Genomic DNA, 21,831 nt, shown 5'->3' with positions numbered 1-21,831 from the left:
GACTTGGATCGGTCTAATATGTAACTGAAAATTTAAACTATTTATGTGTCGTGTTTTTTTATTTTTTATCCAACATTATTTCAATTTGATCCCTATTTATATATCAATCAAAACAATAATTAAAATGTGACGCATAAATGGCATACCATGGTACAAAAGTAGTATCCAACTGTTGTGAAGTAAAATGACATCATCCGGAAGAAATCAAAAAGTTGCCCTAGTCTGTATACATCGCGACTAAGAACTTGTTCACCATTGCCACTTGAAACCTTCCCCTCAAATAGTGCAATTTGATTAAGGCCAACATCTCTTCCCTTACCAACCTGTATATTTTGTTGTTAGAGCTGATTTGTAGTACATAAATAGATACATTATTACATAACAAGCCTCACCTGAATATATTCATGGTGTGTAATGTTTCCTTGACGCAAGGTTGAATTGAATCCTGTGCATTAACAAGAACCAAATAAGAAAATAACGGGAAAAATGGAAATAACATAGATTTATTTTAGGTTATTTTTGGAATTCATTAAAAAGAATACAGATATGAGGCACGAAACATAATTATAATCTAATGGTCAAAATCAGTAGTAGAGGCCACTATCTTGCCCGAAGCATGGTGTAGTGGCCCTTGGCGTATTGGATATCTTGAAGATTTGAAGAGCAGCCGTAACAAGTAAGGACCACTCCAGTGAAGTCGCATGTGAAAACCCAGTTATACCATAAATTTATATCCCTTACCTCTTTTTTTTACTTTGGTCACCCTAAACCGGTTCAGTTCGTTTTTTTCGAAAAAATCAGTTCAAAAACATTTTGGTTCTCAATTTTTATAAATCAGTTCAGTTCATAAACAATTTGGTTCAATTCAACAGTTTGGCAATGACATAGCACTTCTCATTTGTTTTTCTTAAAATTTGGGTTATGCCTAACTCAACATTCAAAACCAGCTTGTAAGGCGAGGGATACTAAATACTTCCACGAGTCAAATATACATGATGTGATAATTATCACAACGAGGAATCAGATGCATTTCCCTTTTCTAAAAAGGCAACAAAGATTTATCATCCTAAGACCTTACATTCCACCTAATTTATAAATTCCATCACCACCTGCGAGGTTTTTAAAAGCATATTTGACAACAAGCTAATATGCTATAATCATGAAATACGGTTATCTTTTAAAATAGGTGCCCCGTGAATTACAATTATCATTCTATGAATTGATCACAAATAATTTTGTAGTCATTAGATTTCCAAAATAGTTCAATGGTTTTCAGGGTAGAACATGGCTGTAATACGGCCTTGCAACATTTTGCACCATCACCAGAACAACCAAAGTTCTACGAAGCCAAATCAACAGCAATACCTGAGTAGATATCTTCACTAATATTGATGACACGAGAAGCCTTGCTAATACCTCCGCGGGTTATGTGGAACACTCTATCAAAAACATCAGGATGACCGTAATGCATACGAACCCTGAACCGATCATAATTAACATATTACAGCTTCACTTAATTTTGATATGAACAACCGAAATTATTATTTAACATAAAAAGGCTTACTTCAAAGGATTTGCTAAAACCCGCTGGCCCAAAGTCACGAAACTAGTTTCTTGGTTGGACATGAATGAGGCCAAAGATGATACACTGTACAATAAAATGAAAATTTGCTCAAAAATATATAAAGCAAAATAAAGTCAAAAAGGGATACAGAATCACAGAACTTAAGCCAGACACACCTTCCAGTAAAGACATGCTCTCTAACACCAAGTATGGTGGGAGGACGAAGACCATGATCAGAATGAAATTCCTCAAGAAGATTCCTCATCTTCAAAGCCTCCTCAAAATAGTTATCCTACAATAAAAAAACAACTAAGCATTAAAACTAAAAGCAAATGTGAAAAAACAAAAGATTGTCACAAGATAGTAACTTTCAACGGAAATAATTCCAAGATAACAGAAAAAATCTCGATCTGCATTAATCATTTCTAATGTTATTGTTGAGAATTGTTAGAATATTAGAAAATATCTTATAATATCTACTAATCATATTAGAGTATCTTGAGTTATTTTCTAGAATCAATTTATAATCATAGAGTCTATGTTACTCTATAAATAGAGATTAGTATCGAGTCTTTTGTAATGAAGTTAGCATAAAGTTATTATCAATAATATTCAAACCCTTAAAATCCCACAACTTCAACATGGTATCAGAGTCTATTTCGATCCTCCTTGAACAATCTTGCCGTTGTTCCACTTCTGAGTTCCCAACAGTTAGGAAATATAATCATAGTTTCTCTTTTTCAACGTGATCATTCTTTTTTCAAACCATTGTCGACACACAGTCCGACACCGGTTTCACTTGTTTCCGTTTAGTTCACTACTTCGACCACTCCACTGCAGACGCCCACATGCACTTTGTCGTCCACTGCACGTTAGATATATGCATAGCCACTCTTCACCATGTGTGACAGCGCGTCTAACAGCCATTTATGACGCGACCTTTCTCATTGCTCTTGCCTCAACCTTCTGATTCTGGCCCTTATATTTCAGTTTCGAGTTACAATCATACATGGTAAAGTACAAACAACACTTTCTCTTTCCTTGGCGCACACCCTCTAATAAAGGAAACCAATTGATACATTGATCAACATTTGACATTCTCATAATAATGAATAATTTCCTCATTACCAATATTTTCCAATTAGGGTTTCTTCTACTCAATATGCCATCACTTTGGTTACCCTTTTTTTGTTCCAATACCTAACAAAGTTCGTATTCAACAACATTCACAATTCTTAACAAGTGTAGTTATACAGTTTGGCTGGGACGGCACTGGAACAGCACCATGCTCCACCACCGATTTTGCACTTCAACCCGACAAGTCCAATGCCCTCGCCGTATCCACTTCATGGTCTGATCTCTATCGGGACAGACCCTCTGCTCTCAAGATTCCACCAGCAAATTCTCCTGTGTCACTGGCGTCTGTGCTTCCTCCATCATGGAATTTGCCAGCAGAAACTCTAATTGTCGGCTACGTTATTGGAATGTACAGAAAACGGCGATAAGAAATTTGATTTCTACGACGTTAGTCTCGTCGATGGTTTCAACCTTCCGATGAAGATTAAACCGACATGAGGAGCCGGCAACAGGAACTGCACGACGACGGGTTGCTTTGTGGACTTGAATGTGGGGTGTTTGACGAAGTTGATAGTGAGGGCAGGGGCAGTGGAGATAGTGTGGCATGTAAAAGCGCGTGTAAAGCGTTTGGAAATCCAAAATATTGCTGGTGCTTATAGCTGGCCAAATATATGTAAACCAAGTTCGTACTCGCAGTTCTTTAAGAGGGCATGTTCACGCGCTTATAGCTACGCCTATCCGATGGAACTAGCACTTTCACTGGTGCCTCTGCTGATTATACCGTCACCTTTTTCCCCACACCCTCCACAAGTTCAATCAAGTTTGGGAACGATAAATATCCAATTGGGGTTGACACGTCAAGGGTACATGTTGATCGGACAGCGAGCAACGTTATGATGGTTGTTATCGCCATTGTTTTGATAACGTTGTGGTAACTTCATTAGTTGCTCTTCTTCACCAACTTCTAAGATCACATAACCTTGCTGGTGTTGAATTTGTTGGGCTACAATTTTCTATACCTATGTTAGTCTCCATCAACACCTCAACTTGAATCGTGCAAAATGTGAAAAACATCTGATTATTGGCAACTTGGACAAGAGTAAAGCAGATGCAGGGTACCCAACAAGTATTGGGGTGCACCATTATTCTTTCTCCGATGGTTCCAGATCTGTCCTTACTTTCCAATTTTGATCAACGAAAATATGTGTCCTTGTTCATGCAATTTAGTTCTACAAATAAATTATAAAAGTGACTTCTATTCCCACCGACGATCATTCTGGTGTTGTCCCTTTTCCCACATATGAATCATATTCATGATGATTCCTTCTTCCGTTGATGGTTATTCTAATAGTGTTTTATTTTCATGACTCATTTTATCTTGGCAATTTGTTCCAAATGCACTGACCCCATCTTTGTCCAAGATGTACTTGCTTTGCCTTTCTCTCCTTAAAGCACACCACTCTCTCCTTCCAACTGCAGTTTTTTAGAAGAACAAATCTTACTTTGTTCAATTACTTACCATGAATATCACTCATGCTGATGATTATTCAAGCTATCTGGCTAGGCATTATTCATTGCGATTATCTCCGACTGCACCTGCATCTCTGAGTTGTCTTTCCATCCACTTTTACTCTTTAATAAAGCAACACATTGTTTTCTTGTAACAACCAAAAGCTTAGTAAGTTAGGGGGGGAGTGTATTATAAAATATCTTGTAATATCTTTTATGTTATATTAGAGTATCTTGAGTTATTTCTTAGAATCAATTTATAATCATAGAGATATCTTAGAATAACTCTCATTATTATTATGATTTGTTCTTGATTTAGGATTGAGTCTATGTTACTCTATAAATAGATATTAGTATTTAGTCTTTTGTAATCAAGTTAACATAAAGCTATTATCAATAATATTCAAACTCGTATTATTTTCTCTCCTCATTTTCTCTAAAATCCCACAACTTCAAAAAGAATAAGTTTGTTTATAAATGGGAGCATCCCTCACCTTACAATCTGATTTTGTAAGAGTTGAGTTACGCTAAAACCAAATTTTAAAAAGGTATTAGAACCTATCCAAGAACTTTGGCGAAAAATATTCCTAGTTCCTAGTATTAACATTACCATGAATATTATTATTCCAGAAATGCAACCACATCCTTGATCTAGCATACAGGCTGAGTACCAATCTGAGACTCTGCAATCTGAGTTGACAGATTTGGGGGTGACCATTTCAAATCAAAAAAACAGCCGAAGTATTGTAGCATTGCCCCCTATCTCCATGGTCACACTAAGCACATGGAAATGGACTTTGTTTATTATCAAAGAAAAATTATTGAGCAAGCAAGTTGTAGTTTTTCATATTCCAGCCAAAGATCAGACATAACAATTCTTTCACAGAATAGCCGCACAAACGGAAAAACGGCCAGTGCTTGTCCATCTTGGTTGAGTGCTCGAGACTGTTCTTAAACTTTGCCACTTATGATATACAGTCATATTAGCCAAACACGTGATATGTAGTCCTACTCCTACCTATCCTCTACAAAGCTTAATTGGATACGAAATGAAATAGAAATATTGATAGTAAAAAGTAATACCAATTAGAACTTCACACAATAAAACTAGGATGGGCATAAATAATAGGGAATGAAATATAATACATATCCACGTTAGCTGTTAATAAATCAGTTATCACCTGATTCATGTCAATGGTCTGAACTGCATTTCCACGGGTAAATATTACCGCGTGATTTTGATTCTCAGGCTTCCCTTCACCAAGCTTGGGATTTCCAGGTAATTTCACCGAGTATATTTCCTATGACAACAAAATGACTTAATTAAAAGAATGAAAAATGCAATATAATCAAAATGTAAAAGAAAACTAAGAAAATATGGCAAACAGGGGATTCCAACACAAACAATAATAATAATTGGGAGACTTGATTCGATGCCCAAAAAAGAAGCAAACCACTCAAAGGGCACAAATGCAAATGTGTGCAAGAAGAGAAGTCTATTTTTCCCTATTCTAACTAAACAGGAAAATACAAAATAGCTATTTATTATTGTATGTTGGAAATCAAAATATATTAATGTTCCACTTTCCAGATGGCTTAGAATCAAAATATCGTGCTAGGTTAATTGCACTCTTGTGAATTGTATTTGTCATTATTATTATTATTTTAATTTGCATATATACTTAAAGCATATTCACTTAATTATTATTATTGCTGGGTGCTAATTTACTTAAAGCATATTCAGAAAATTCTTCCTTTCAATTCTCACACTGCATGAGCAAAAACTATATGTGAACAAATCTGGAATTATTTGGCAAAAATAATTCAGTTCTAGAGGAAGAAATCCTTTAAGCTTAAACCTTCAACGCGACTTTAACGGAAACACCCTTAAATGATCATGCGCTATCAAACAAAAATTATAGCATTGCATTCTCTTCAAACATGTCTTAGGTTCATACAACAAGTACTTTGAGTTTTCTTTGTATGCCACACTTTCTTTTCTTAAACCTAATCACAGTAAGTAATTTCATTTCCACTAAGCATACCCTACAAAACATTTCCTATAAGCAGACAACACTGACTCAATATTCACAATCTGTTAAAAGATTTGGTGCTGTTAGAAGATGAATTCTTGCTTCATTCAGTTTGATAGATGTTAAAACGAATTGTAAAACTGAAGAAAACTGAACATAAAAGATGAAATAAAGAAAATCAAGAAGGGTTTCTCTAAAGAATGTATTATTGATTCTGACACAAATGAATAGAGTAGCAGTTACAGATTTGCTAACTGAATTGCCCTACAATTCAGTCCCAACCAATTAACTCTCTAACGGCCTCCCTATTGAAGACTAAGCTTCTGTTATTTATACTAACCATCCTAACTAATTCAGTTAGGATTTACAGCTACCACAGCTTACCAATTAACAGAACTAACAACCTAAAAATTAAGTTTGGTTCCTTCTCTCATACACCTTCCTAATAGGAAGCCTTGCTTGACTAGCAATCCTATCAATAGATTCTCTAGAATATTCACAATTCTGTTTTCATTTCTATGATATTTTAAATGTTTACAATGATAGCTACTCTGTTATATGAGAGCTTTGGGTAACCGTTGAAAAATCATGGAAAATCAGATTTGATTTTTATTTTATTTTATATTATTCTGTTTATTTTTACTTTATGATTCTAATATTGTTATTGTAATTTCTTTATCTATATAAACAACTTAGGGCTATTAGAACTCTTGGTTTAGGTTCCACAACCTAATGGAGTTCGGGGCTCCAAACTTAAAAGGGCACAAACATGTTGTTTTTAATTTATGTACAACCTATTTTGCGGCCCGAACCGTTTTTGCGTCCACTGAATGGTGCACAAAATCCCATGAAAGGCGGTCCTTATGGACAGCGGCGGCGGCGATAGTTTTGGGTCCTAATAGAATAAACACATTTTTAAATTAAAAATGGTTTACAACTTTTATCAATGATCATACTAGAATTCATCGATGGTAGTAAACTATTTGATTTTCTTTAAAATAGTGCAAACTCAATACCAAACAAATATTCAAGTCTTCAGAAGTGACAATAATAAAGAATATTTTAATATGCTTTTGTCAGTTTTTTTTTTTTAAATGGAGTTGTTCATCAAAGTTCTTGTGTTAATACACCCTATTGAAGTTGTGGGATTTTAGAGAAAAGGAGGAGAGAAATTAATAAGGGTTTGAATATTATTGATAATAGCTTTATGCTAACTTTATTACAAAAGACTCAATATTAATCTCTATTTATAAAGAAACATAAACTCAAACCTAAATCAGGAATAAATCATAATAATAATGACAGATATTCTAAAATATATGTATGATTACGAATTGATCCTAGGAAATAACTCAAGATACTCTAATATAATATAATAGATATTATAAGATATTTTCTAATATTGTAACACTTCCCCTCAAGCTAAAACTTACTAAGATTTAGCTTGTTACAAGAAAACAATGTTTTGCTCTGCAAAATAATAAAAAGGATGAAAAAGCAACTCAGGGATGCAGGTGAAGTTAGAGAGAATTGCTATAAATATAGCTTAGCCAGATAGCCGATATGATCATCAACCTGAGAAAAATTCATGGCAAGCAATTGAACAGAGTAAGGTCCGTTCTTCTAAAAACTGCATTTGGAAGCTTCAAACCAATAATATTAGAGAGACGTGCTTCAAGGAAAGAAAGGCAAGGTCAATACATCTGGGACAAAGATGGGGCCAGTGCATATGGGACAAATTGTCATGCTAAAGTGTTAGTCATGAAAATAAAAGACATCGTCAGAATGACCATCAATGAAAAAAGAAGTCATCACTAATATGATTCATTTGTGGGAAAAGGAAAACCACTTGAATGATCGTCGGTGGGAATAAGAGCAACTGTTATAATCTATTAGTAAAAATTAAATTGCATGACAAACACCAAAGAAGAAGCAACACGACTCTAATGAAACGAAGCCATGATCGATCCGCGGAGTGAGAAAATGCATCCAAAACAGGAGAGACAATGGTTGTTTCGGAAAACTTGTTGGAAAACTTTTCCAGCAGCGATAAGAGATGGAAGGCAGCGGATCTTGGAGGCACAAGAGCGCATGTGGAGCAACTTTTGACTTAAAAAAAATCTAAGTTGTGTAGATTGAGAAGTTCCGCACACAGTAGAAGTAGCTGTAACCGTAGGAGGAGAGAAAATTTTAGAAAGAAAAAATAGGCATTTTCTTGAGGTTGCAAGAGCTTTATACACTTTGCAAATAAAGTTCCAAAATATTTATGGGGTGAAGTTGTTTAAACTGCATGATATTTAATTAATCGTATCTCATCTATACCACCTTTGAACTCAAAAGGGACGAAGTTATTTAAAATACATGATATTTAATTAATTGTATGCCATCATTGCTTTTATTCATGAACACAAACAACTTGGCAAACTCAAGCTACAAGCAATAAAATATGTTTTTACTAGCTACTCTCCAACTCAAAAGGGGTATAAATGTTTTGAACAAAATCAAAAAGAATCTTGGTAACCATGAATCTTACTTTTATTGAAAAACAAATTCTATTTAACTGACATTCATCTTCAGAGAGAAAATTTTAAGGAAGATTTATCTTTTGCTTTGGAAAATATCACTTTAGGTGATAAAGTGTTGTCACAAAATTATGAGACTTATATTGATACACCAAAATAAAATACCCCAAAATCTATATTGGAACTCAATCCACTTATGAATGAGGTTCTGACAGATTTTGGGACGACCATTTCAAATCAAAATAACAATGAACAAATTCTTGATCTCAATAATAACGAATGACCACCTGAAATGTAACAAAATGACTCAGATAAAAAGACACAATGCAAAATTACACCATTGACCCTACTTGGAAGGGAAATGTCTTTGAAAGAAGAAATCATAAACAGAGAAATGAAAGACCCATTCTCTGACTTTTCCAAGATTCCAAACTAATAGATAACCCGACACATCGTCTTGATACAGATAGGTCTTCTATTGTTCTTAAGAGTCATGTTGAGTATCCTGGTCTAGACCTTCCTATTGCAATTAGGAAACCTGCTAGACATGTGGTATTGATTACTCAGAGACTTTTACTTTTGTTACCAAATTAAACACATTTAAAGTTATCTTGTCCTTGACGGTGAATTTTGATTGGTCACTTAAATCAGTTGATGTAAAAATGCTTTTTTGAATAGTGATTTGTAGGAGGAAGTATACACGGATAGCCTTCTTGGGTTTGAAGGCAAGTTTGGTTCAAATGTGTGCAAACTACAAAAAATCTTTTCATGGTCTGAAGCAATCTCCAAGAACTTAGTTTAAAAAATTCACTTGGTTGATTAAAAGACAAGGATATACGCAGGGATAATCAAACCATACTATGTTCATGAAGTTCTCTAATGTCGGTAAGATTGCAATTCTAATTGTATGAGTATATTATTCTCACAAGAGATGACATCGTTGAGATGGAAAGATTGAAAAAAGATTGGCGAAAGAATGAGATAAAATATTTAGGTGCAACTTAAATATTTTGTCGATACGGAAGTTGGTCAGTCAAAGAAGGTCATTTTTGTTTCTCAAAGAAAATAAATCCTAGATCTCTTAGAGTAAATTGGGAAGAGTGGGAGATAGGCAGTGGTCCTACATCCTAAACTTTAGGAGAAAGTCAATTCAAGCATTCTCACTATAAAGAACACATGGAGGCAGTTTATCAGATCTTAAAGTACTCGAAATCCAATCTAGGAAAGGGTTTGTATTTCAAGAAAATCAATAACATAGAACCCTCTATATTTACACGTGTTGATTGGACAGGATCAGTTACGGATAGGAAATCCACTACTAGATATTGTGTCTATATTTGGGGAAATCTAGTCACTTGGTGAAGTAAGAAACAAGGAGAAAGACAGTGGTACTATTGATATTGAAAGATATTAGAGGTTGGTTGACAAACTTCTAGACCCGACATCGCTTTCTCTGTGAGTCTTTTAAGTCAATTCAAGCATTCTCACTATAAAGAACACATGGAGGCAGTTTATCAGATCTTAAAGTACTTGAAATCCAATCTAGGAAATGGTTTGTATTTCAAGAAAATCAATAACATAGAACCCTCTATATTTACACGTGTTGATTGGACAGGATCAGTTACAGATAGGAAATCCACTTCTAGATATTGTGTCTATATTTGGGAAAATCTAGTCACTTGGTGAAGTAAGAAACAAGGTGTTGTTGCTCGAAGCAGTGCAGAATAAACTCTAGGAGGAACTGAAAGTGAAAGTTGACTCACCCTTAAAATAGTTATCTGATTGCAAAGCAACAATAAGTATTTTGAGCGACTTATAATCAAGTTGGACATGTTTATTTTTATTTTATGATTTTGTTGTTATTACTCATTCTAACTAAGGAAAAAAAAACATCCATCAACATTATTGCCAATAGTATCCCACTATTTGTTTGGCAAGAGTCATACCCAACATATAAAATAAAAAATAGTTCTTTACCGTATCAGCCAAGAAAGCTATTACATTTACGTTTCGACAAAAAAACAGTGAAAAAAGTTAGGCAGTTTAGCTGCTCACATATTAATAAACTCTAGTCTACAGTAATATCCACTTATTAATTACCCAAGTTTCATAGTGATCTCTCAAACAAAATGGACTGTGATTCCAAATCAATTACTAATGAAAAAGCTGGACTATTATGTTCGACAAACTATAAGAATTTAAAACTAAGTGAATGCCATCAACCCCATTCTCAAAAAGATATGAAACTAGAAAATGAAGTAGATCAAAAATTTGGATAGAAAATTGAGAGTGAAAACCCTGGCCAGAGAACAAAATGCAGAGCACACAGAAGTGTATAAAAAGCACATAAAAATGGCACCTTATCTTTCCCATTAACATCAGCTTTCACAAGCTTCGAGTAGTATTCTGTGTTCACTTTTCCATCTCGTAAAGTTTCAACAACATCAATGAAAGCAACACGAAGAGCTTCATTTCTAAAGGCACAAATAATTGAAAAATTAGATGGAGCTTCATATTTTTGCATTTGAATAATGAAGAAAATCGACTAGAAAATAAGTAAATCATAGAATTCCACAACAGAATTACTAAACTGACCTTTGCATAAGTAAAGCAATATCAACAGCTTCAGGCTTTTGCTCCTCTTTCTGCTTACCATAAATTTGGCATGTCACAAGATAAGTGAACTTCAGATCCGCCTGAGCACGTGCTTCAGGGGACAAATCAAAGCTATGTGTATCGGATAATTCATCAAAACCAACTGTAGCCTCCAAATCTAAACCATAGAAAAAGATTACAAGCATATAATCAAAGGAAAAAAATTGAGTTTATATCTCCCCTTACCTCCAGCCGTTGTCCTCTCCAAATAGGTCTGAAGCATCAGAGCTTTCCGGTAATACATCATCCCCCGTACTGTGCATTTCAAAATGCAAAGAATAGAAAATAAGCTACTTCAACTTTTCATGACAAACATTAAGAGGTTTAAAAGAATTAGAACCATGGTATTATAGTGTGTATGATATATACTGGATAAATTGAAATGAAAGAAACAATCAGACATGGTGTCGTCTAAGGTGCACCACCTGATACATGGTCAACTATCAGCATTAGTTTACAGTCAAAATTATATCTATTTTAAAATTGCAAAAAGATCGCTGCTCTCAAACACTCTCCAATCCCAGCATTACCCACTTCAATAGTACCACAACCTCTACTGGTGACACACACTTATCGTCGGTCTGAGTATCGAGTGGACTCCCAAAGGCAAAGATCCTCCAGTGGACACGTTGCTGCCCTGTATCTGTCCTTACAATGAAACTGAGAGTGATGAGTAATTGGTTGCACTGTTGAATGTTCTCTGTTTAACATACACCTCCTTGGTTGTTGATCCAACAACTGCATCTTCAGGCACCGCACACAAGAGTGGAATAGTAACAGAACGGCTGTGTGTACTCCTTGAATTCAACATCTATTTAGTCCAAAGGTAAGCCTGATGGGTTGACATTGCTAGTTACTCTGCCCTCATGGATCCCATTACTAAGATACAATTGGACCTGGCTCGATAGGTCAAGCACTAGAGCCGTCTAGAATTTTACAATCCTAGGTAGCATCTTGATTTTGACAACTTCCTTCAGTATAGGAGCAATACAAAAACATAAAAGTCTTGTACGAGTAACTAAACTCTAATAGTGCTCCAATACTTGGTGCCCTCTGCCACAGCTCACATCCCATAGTTCTTTGAAATATAATATTCTAAATAGTATAGTATACATTAACATTGCCGGAGATTAACCATTCCAATAGACACAACCCTCGTTGGTAGAAGTATATAATTTTTTAGTTTATTAATAAATGTTATATGGAAAATTGAAAGAGTCCATTTATTGCCAATTTAAAAATTGACAAGCAAAGCGTCAATCAATGCCTTCACCACTAAGGGTTAATAGTGTTTTTGGTCCCCAAATATGAGTACAATCTGATTTTTGTCTATGCAAAATAAAAGAAAAATAGATTTGGTAAATGTAGTCAGCATTTTTTATTAAATAAAATTAAAATAATTTAGGTTTGATTGTCCCTTCCTCTTCCCATTCCTCCCGTCATCTTCTTGCAAGATCGACAAGTGAAACCCTAAAAAACTGTTGGGTTAAAGATAGTTCAATTCAAACCCAGAAACTAGATCAATCCAACAATTTACATCAAGAAAATAAACAACATTCTTTCTTCAAATTCTTCCCTTTTATTTTTTTAGTTTCAAACTTAGTTCAGAGAACCAACACTTATCCCAGATCTGTGCACATCTTGTGGTCACTGTGTTTTGTCGTTCAGTGGCGGCAGACACATCATTAAGATTTTGAAGGAGCGTCCTTCAGTGTGCTTGCTTAGAGTGTTGCATATTCACATAAATGGTTTTACCTTCTTTTTCGATGCGTACGATGTAAAGGTGGGGAAGATGTTGGGTATTATGGAGGGGTTTAGGGTTTACCTTTCTCATTCACCCATTGTATAAGCTATGCAATAATAGTTTGATTCCTTGGTATATTTTCGGAGACTCGGGTTTCCCCTTTTGCCTTGGCTTCTAACACCTTATAATTGGGTGAATAAGAAGATAATTTCAGTTTAACTGGGAATGGTTTCACCGAGAAATAGAGAGGGAGATTTGGGAGAGATTCAAGTGAGAATGAAAAGAAATAAAAGAGAAATGGTGAATGAGAAAGGAGAAAGGAGAAATGTGTGATTTACAACAGGTTTATTTTTGTTGTTGTTTCCTGGATTAGCCATTTTTATGGAGAAATGACACCAGGGACTAAAAGAGAATGAATCTAAAATTGTAGGGACAGAATTTTAAAAAAATTACATGGAATAAAGGGACCAAAAGTGAAAAACAATACGAACTGGAATAAAATGTAGATCGAAGTAGAAAAAATTGAATGCAGCAAGTAGCTCACGATAAAACAGGAGAGAATAAAACATATGGAAAAGAGAAAGAAGTGAATCAAGTAAGAAAGCAAATATTATTAAAAACATTACCAGTTCTGGCTAATGTTTGCCCCCGATAAGAAGCCCAAAATCGCAGTTCAAGAATATCACTAGGATTGTCAAAAAGATCAGTGTCGAGTGCATTTTCATCACGGCCGATTCGGGAAAGAAAGTTTTTCCACTCATCTGCAGTAAATTAAAATAATCATAATTCGATATATCACAGTAAAAAAACAAAGTGCAAAGGCATATATAGACAATAGCTCAGACTTCAGTAAGAGGCAACAAAATCATTTCATTAGTTGCTGCAAGCCATAAGTTATCCCATTACACAAATTAATCTTAACTTTTCAACATATGGGCACATTTCAACATCACACAAAAGGTACATTAAAAAACAAATAAACTAAACCAATTTAATTTCAGGTGAAATCCTGCCAGCCCATCTTCCGAAAGAAATGAAAATTAATTTAACCAACCGAAAGTAAAGCAGCTAATAAATGGAAGAAACCAGGGCAGATTCAGGACAAATATTTTGTTTTATCCCACAACCCTGAGGAGGGTCAACCCAATTACTTTCAAGTTGGACTTGGACCTATGACGACTTCATTAAATTTTAATTCAGTCTAGGAAGGGTACAAAAGTGAGAAGAAGAAGTGACCACTAATATGATTCATATTTGGGGAAAGGAACACCACCAGAATGATAGTCGGTGGGAACAAAAGTCACTGTTATAATCTATTAGTAAGAACAAACTTTCATGACAAACACCGAAGATGAAGCTACGCGACTCTAACGAAACGAAGCCATGATCAATCAACGGAGTTATGAACACCCAAAAGATGTCGTAGGCAAAGGCACAAAAAGGAGCACAGTCGTAACCTTAATATTGGATCATTTAGCCAACTGCAAGACTGTTATCATCAAACAGATTCCAAGAATGTCTTGCCCAATCCATGAGTAAGATTCATGTCGAGTAGCACCCAGAAAACAGCAAATGCCACAAAATAAAAGCACTACCAGTGAGAAAATAGAAATCTCCCCAAATAGAGGAATATTCACAGTCTCCCTACCACAATTTTGGCATTTCCTTAAAGTGAGGCTTGTAATACAATTGTGCATCCCCTCAATACCAGCAATGCAGAAAAGTGCAATAAGCAACCACATAAACCAAGCAGACATGAAGAAGAACAGAAGAAGCATGCTAGATGCTCTTAAATTTAGAAGGAATAATATTCTTTCTTATATTATTATGAGGTCACTGGACCTATATATATACATGAGCCTGTAGCTTATTTTAAGAAATATGGACAGCTTATTTTAAGGAAACAGATCCCTGTGATTATGGGATTGATCCTAAATACATAAACCTAATAATAGCAAGATACAACTACTACAGAAATACAGCAAATATTAAACTTCTTAAAATACATAAGGAGAATCACGGTTTTGACACTCCTCCTCAAGCTGGTGAATAGGTGTTTTCCATTCCCAGCTTGGATATAATTCCTTCAAAGTTAATGCAGTTCAGCCCCTTGGTGAGTATGTCTGCAAGTTGATTCTGAGTGGATACATATGGTGTGCAAATCATGCCACTGTCTAGTTTTTCCTTGATAAAGTGTATGTCAACCTCTATATGTTTAGTTCTATCATGCTGCACCGGGTTGTGGGCTATACTAATTGCAGATTTATTGTCACAATATAACCTCATAGGTTCATCCCACCTTATCTTCAAGTCTTCCAATATAATCTTCAGCCATAGAGTTCACATATTCCGTGGGCCATTGCTCGAAATTCTGCTTCAGCACTCGATCTAGCTACTACACTCTGTTTTTTGCTCTTCCAAGTCACTAGATTTCCACCAAGGAAGGTGCAGTATCCAGTAGTTGATCTCCTATCTACCACTGACCCTGCGTAGATCTGCATTCGTATATGCTTCAAGACTTACACTCTTGTTTCGTTTGAACAAAATCCCTCTTCCTGGGGTCCCTTTCAAATACTGGACAATTCTAAGAGCAGCTTGTAAATGTGCTTTCTTTGGTTGGTGCATAAACTGGCTGACTAGACTTACAGCAAAAGCAATGTCTGGTCTAGTATGAGATAAGTAAATAAGTCTGCCCACAAGTCTTTGATACATTTCCTTGTCCACGGCAATATCCTCCTCCACACTTCCCAACTTTATATTTGGGTCAACTGGAGTACTTGCTGGTCTGCAGGATGTCTTCCTTGTTTCTTTAAGCAAGTCAGTAATATATTTTTGTTGAGATATGAAGATTCCTTTCTTGGAATGGGCAACTTCAATTCCTAGAAAATATTTAAGTCTCCCTAATGTCTTGATCTCGAATTCTGTGGCAAGGCATTTACTTAGCACTTGTTGCTCCTTTTTGTCATCCCCACTAACTATAATATCATCTACATACACCTATAAAATTGTTACTCCCGCTGAAACTGAATGTTTGATAAATAATGTGTGATCCCCTTGGCTCTGTTTGTAGCCTAGATCTGTCATAACTTTGGTGAATCTTCCAAACCATGCTCTTGGGGATTGTTTCAGCCCATGTAGAGCCTTTCTTAGCTTGCAAACAGTTCCAGCAGCAACCTGTCCAATGTAACCAGGGGGCAACTCCATGTATATTTCTTCTTCAAGGTCTCCATGTAAAAATGCATTCTTCACATCAAACTGCTGTAGGTCCCAATCATGATTTGCTGCTAATGACAATATTACTCTGACCGTGTTCATCTTAGCAACCGGGGAAAATTCTCCAAGTAATCAACTCCATAGGTTTGAGTGAAGCCTTTGGCCACTAATCTTGCCTTGTAATGTTCAATGGTCCCATCAGCCTTGTATTTAACTGTATATACCACTTGCATCCTACTGGTTTTTTTCCAATGGGTAAGGTGACAAGAGGTCTCCATGTAAAAATGCATTCTTCACATCAAACTGCTGCAGGTCCCAATCATGATTTGCTGCTAATGACAATATTACTCTGACCGTGTTCATCTTAGCAACCGGGGCAAATGTCTCCAAGTAATCAACTCCATAGGTTTGAGTGAAGCCTTTGGCCACTAATCTTGCCTTGTAACGTTCAATGGTCCCATCAGCCCTGTATTTAATTGTATATACCCACTTGCATCCTACTGGTTTTTTCCCAATTGGTAGGGTGACAAGTTTCCAGGTCCTATTCTTGTTTAACGCCTCCATTTCCACATCCATGGCTTGTTTCCATTTCCTATCAGATAATGCTTCAGATACAGAAGAAGGTGTGTGTGTGGAGTTGAGGTTTGTGAGAAAGGTTTTAGGAGTAGGTGAGAATTTTTCAAAGGATAAGAAATTGATTGTGGGTAAAGTGGTTGTTGGGTGCATGTTCTAGTTCTCTTTCTAAAGGCAATGGGTAGGTCTAGATTTTGGTCCACCTGTGCTTCTAGATTTTCAGAAACAAACTCATTAGAATCATTGGAGTTTATAGGATTCGAAGGTGTTACCTCATGCAGTGATGATGGGTTGGATTCTTGGACATTTCCAGATTCTAGAATGGACTTTTCTCTCCTTGAATATGCCAGATTTTTCCCAAATTTTCCACCATTAGGTGCAGGTTCAGGAGCAGGTGTAGGTGTAGGTCCTGCTGTTGATTCAGGTGCAGGTCCTGCTGTTGGTTCAGGTGCGGGTCCTGCTGTAGGTGTAGGTCCTGCTGTTGATTCAGGTGCAGGTCCTGCTATTGGTTCAGGTGCAGGTTATGTTCTTCTCTCAATTTCAAGGACAACAATGCCATTTGTCCCAATTTCTAGTCCAAATGTCATATTTGGAAGCATGAGAGTCTCATCTTCCTCTCTTACATTCTCCCCCTGAAGATGAGGTTGCTTGAAGTAGCTCTCTTGTTCGTTGAAGGTGACATCTCTTGACACATATAATCTTTTTGATAGGGGGTGAAAACACTTGTATCCCTTTTGTGTGGTAGAGTACCCTAAGAATACACATTTGACAGCCCTAGGGTCCAATTTTCCCCTTTCATTACTATGAACATGCACAAAGGATACACACCCAAATATTCTAGGTTGGAGTTTATTTGTAGGATCCAAGTGTGGGTAGAATGACGATAGGACTTGCATGGGACTTTTTGAGTCTAAGATTTTAGTGGGTAACCTATTGATTAGGTAGGTGGCAATAAGAAGAGCTTCCCCCCAAAATCTCTTAAGAACATGGTTTTGAAAAAGTAGAGCTCTAGTTTGATTTAATAGGTGTCCATTTTTCCTTTCTGCAATCCCATTCTGTTGGGGTGTGTTCACACATGAGGACTCATGGATTATACCTTCCTTTTGGCAAAAAGAGTTTAGTACAAGGTTAAAATAGTCCTTGGATTATCAGACCTAATTCTTTTGATACCGACCCCAAATTGATTTTTAATCATTGAGACAAACTGAAAAAACACGGAGCTAACTTCAGATTTTTGTTTCAATAGAAAAACCCAAGTCACTCGGGTACAATCATCTATGAAGGTTCAAAACCATTTAGCCCCTGAGATATTAGGAACATAAGCAGGACCCCATACATCAGTGTGAACAAGAAAAAAAGGGAAAGGACTCATCTTATTGCTAATGGGAAAAGGTACACGCTTGTGTTTAGCAAGCTCACACACCTCACAATGGAGACTCTCCACATTTAAATTTTTAAACAAGGAAGGGAAAAGCACTTTTACAACTTGAAATGAAGGGTGTCCTAGCCGGCAATGGTATAGTTGAGCTTTCTCTTTATTGGTCATGGTAGATTCAGATATGAGAGAGCTGTTCTTGGTAGGCAGATTAGGATCGTCCATGTAGTATAGGCCATTCCATTCTCTAGCATGTCCAATCGTCCTCCCCGAGTTCTTGTCCTGCAGTATACAAGAGTTGCTATGAAAAACAGCATTACATGAGAGATCTTTTCTGTTTTTGTATAGAAATCAAATTGGTGGACAGTTTAGGGACATGAAGGACATTTTTTAATGTTATGGATGGGCTTATTTGGACCTCTCTTTGTCCTGCTGCAGTTATAAGGGTTCCATCTGCTGTGGAAATTTTCTTGTTGCTAGGACATGGGGAATATGTGGAGAAGTATTTGGGTAGAGGGGTCATATGGTCTGTGGCTCCAGAGTCTAATATCCAGTAATGTGTAAACGGTGTATCTGAAACATTAAGCCCAAAAGAAAGTGGAAACTTACCAGAATATGTTAAGGAGCATGTATCTGTGGGCTTCTCCAATTTACTAAGGAAGGATCTTACCCGTTATATCTCTTCATGATTCAGCTGGACAGATTCTTCACTTTGTCCATTAGCAATGTGTACTTGCCCTTGCCCTCCTTTTTAAGGAGGGCCTCCTTTCGGCCCCAATTCTCGGCTTGGGGGTTTTCCATGTAATTTCCAGCACTTCTCTCTTGTGTGGTGCGGCTTGTTACAGTGGGTACACCAAACCTCCTCGTGTTTTTTCTCCATATTTGTAACTCACTTTTCCTCTGGTTAGCAACCATGATTGTTCCTCCTTCAGCTATCATTGTGGAGCTTTCAGTGGTTGAGGTCTCCAGCATCAGTCCTCTCCTGCTTTCTTCACTCCGGATAATGGCTACCACTTCATTAAGCCCAGGGACTTTCTCTTTTCCCAGGATTTGGATTCGGACCTGGTCATATTCAGGATTAAGGCCTACCAAAAAATCATAGACTCTATCTTGTTCAATATACTCCTTAAGGATTGCTGAGTCTTCTGAACACTTTGCTTGTATAACTCGATAGTGGTCCAATTCCATCCATAGAGACTTGAGTTGATTGGCATATTCTGTAACTGATCTGTTTCCCTGTTTGGCAGCCACGGTTTTTACCTTTACATCATAAATTTGAGCAGCATCCTTGGCCTTAGAATAAGTTTCCTCTACTGCGTCCCAAATTTCCTTTGCTGATTTAAGGAACATGCAGGTATCAATGATTTCTGGGACCATTGAATTCCATAGTCACGCCATGATCATGGAGACTTCTTCGTCCCATGATTTGAACTTGGGATCTGTTTCATCAGGTGCATTATCAGTCAGGTGACTGAACTTTCCTTTTCCTTTCAAGATGGTCCTAATGAGTTGAGACTATTTGAGATAATTCTTCCCATTTAACCGATAAGCAGAATGAACATTCTGCAATTCTCCAGCAGTCTGGGCTCTGTCCCCAGTTTCCAGAATAGGATTCATGACCTCAGCCATGACCAGGTGTGATCAAGGTAGAGAGGGTTGCGCTGCAATGAAGGCTGCAACAATGCTTAAAGGTAGCACAGCAATGAAGGCTGCAACTTAGGGTTTACAGGCACGGTCAGAGGCTCCCAAGGATCAGGAGCTCTGATACCATCTTAAATTTAGAAGGAATAATATTTTTTCTTATATTATTATGAGGTCACTGGACCTATATGTATACATGAGCCTGCAGCTTATTTTAGGAAATATGGACAGCTAATTCTAAGGAACCAGATCCCTGTGATTATGGGATTGATCCTAAATACATAAACCTAATAATAGCAAGATACAACTGTTACAGAAATACAGCAAATATAAAACTTCCTAAAATACATAAGGAGAATCACGGTTTTGACAGATGTTGCTATGACAAATACAATAGCAGCCTTTGAATGATGTGAATAACTTGCTTATTAGAACTACCTCTTGCTGCTGCAGCATTTCGAGATTCCTTGGGATACAATTCATCATAGCGTTTACCAGACTTCTCAGGAGCAATTATATCTGACCATAGTGAAGCACAGACAATTGTTCCAACAGAGACCAACCACAGCAATGTAACTGGGAAGTCTAAAAGTGGTTGAGGTGGTGCATATAACTAAACTTCCACTCTTTTTCCAGGTGTTAAAGATCCGTTGAGAGCTTCTCCTGCTGATTTTGTTATTATCACAACTGGAATCGAAATATCTGCCCCAGAGATATTGGAGCAAACCATCTCAATGAGATCTTCTTTGTTATTTATGATCAAGATACCACCAGCACCTCCAGACTGCGCAAATGTAGCTTTAATTGAGAAGTCATTATCCCCACGAACACAGAGAGCAATCGAATCACATAACTGTAAGGTAGAAAGGGAATAGCAATCAGTGGAATTAGAAAAAAGAACAGGAGTTAAGACACTATTTTTAGCCTTTTCAGGCAATGAAGAACCAAATCTTGCAGTGATTCCACTCCATGAAAGAGGTTGTGTCGAAAAACTTGCTGAAAAACTTTTCCAGCAGCGACGGCAGACGACTGGCAGCAGCAGGCAGCAGACCTTTGAGGTAGCAGGTGTACCGTAGCCTGAAACTAGAATAGCAAGGCAGATACAGAACCAGGAGGCTGAGGTGAGTTCAACGAAAGAGGCCGCGTTTTAAACGGTTGTTGGACGCGCTGTCACACGCGGTGAAGAGAGGCAGCACGTTGATTTGACTTGCAGTGGGCCGATCAACAAGAGACAAAGCTAATAAATTAGTCGTTTGTCAGAATAGTCGCAGGAATGAGTGGCAGTAACAGCAGCAGTAGCGAACTGAACAACGAGTGAAACCGCGGAATGTGTCACGACAGTGGTTTGAAAAAGAATGACCGTATTGGAAAAGAGAAACTATGATTATATTTCCTAACTATTGGGAACTCATAAGCGAAACAACGGCAAGATTGTTCAAGGAGGATCGAAATAGGCTCTAGATACCATGTTAAAGTTGTAGGATTTTAGATAAAAAGACGAGAGAAAATAATAACGGTTTATAGATTATTAATAATAATTTTATATTAACTTGATTACAAAAGACTCAATATTATTCTCTATTTATAGAAAAACGTAGACTCAATCTTCAATCGTGAACAAAACATAATAATAATAAGAGATATTCTAACATATCTCTATGATTATAAATTAATCCTAGGAAATAACTCAAAATACTATAATATATCATAAAATATATTATAAGATTTTTCCTAATATTCTAACAGTCCTCGAATATCAATGTTGTTTAATGGCGGCCTTGGTGTCACTTTTTTGCAATGGCATCACATATTTTTGCAAATCTGTCATAAGCAAATTTGTCAAGGAATACACGTCATGGCAGCTCTATTGGCTGCAATGACGTGTTTATATGGCGGATTTTGTCCTTTTGCCATTTTCCGCCAAC

General features: G+C 36.6%; 1 protein-coding gene and 2 pseudogenes across 1 annotated transcript in view; 1 reads left to right on the top strand and 2 right to left on the bottom strand.

Moving 5' to 3' along the window:
* LOC101492868 (callose synthase 9) overlaps positions 1-21,831 on the bottom strand; it is a 72,745-nt gene that overhangs the window by 14,770 nt on the left and 36,144 nt on the right. Inside the window, exons 33-42 of the mRNA XM_004497329.4 lie at positions 13,731-13,865; positions 11,547-11,615; positions 11,301-11,478; positions 11,065-11,179; positions 5,332-5,451; positions 1,741-1,856; positions 1,565-1,648; positions 1,366-1,478; positions 393-445; positions 147-323 (exon numbers count right to left, since the gene is read on the bottom strand). Of these exons, the coding sequence (XP_004497386.1) occupies positions 147-323; positions 393-445; positions 1,366-1,478; positions 1,565-1,648; positions 1,741-1,856; positions 5,332-5,451; positions 11,065-11,179; positions 11,301-11,478; positions 11,547-11,615; positions 13,731-13,865 (1,160 nt within the window). The remainder of the gene's footprint in view (positions 1-146; positions 324-392; positions 446-1,365; positions 1,479-1,564; positions 1,649-1,740; positions 1,857-5,331; positions 5,452-11,064; positions 11,180-11,300; positions 11,479-11,546; positions 11,616-13,730; positions 13,866-21,831) is intronic.
* Positions 2,494-3,576, top strand: LOC140920178 (pathogenesis-related thaumatin-like protein 3.5; annotated as a pseudogene).
* On the bottom strand, positions 20,194-21,053 carry LOC140920177 (signal peptide peptidase-like 5; annotated as a pseudogene).

This window comes from Cicer arietinum, chromosome 4 (genome assembly GCF_000331145.2).
Source record: "Cicer arietinum cultivar CDC Frontier isolate Library 1 chromosome 4, Cicar.CDCFrontier_v2.0, whole genome shotgun sequence".
Lineage (NCBI taxonomy): Eukaryota > Viridiplantae > Streptophyta > Magnoliopsida > Fabales > Fabaceae > Cicer > Cicer arietinum.
This window is presented reverse-complemented; position numbering and strand designations above follow the sequence as displayed.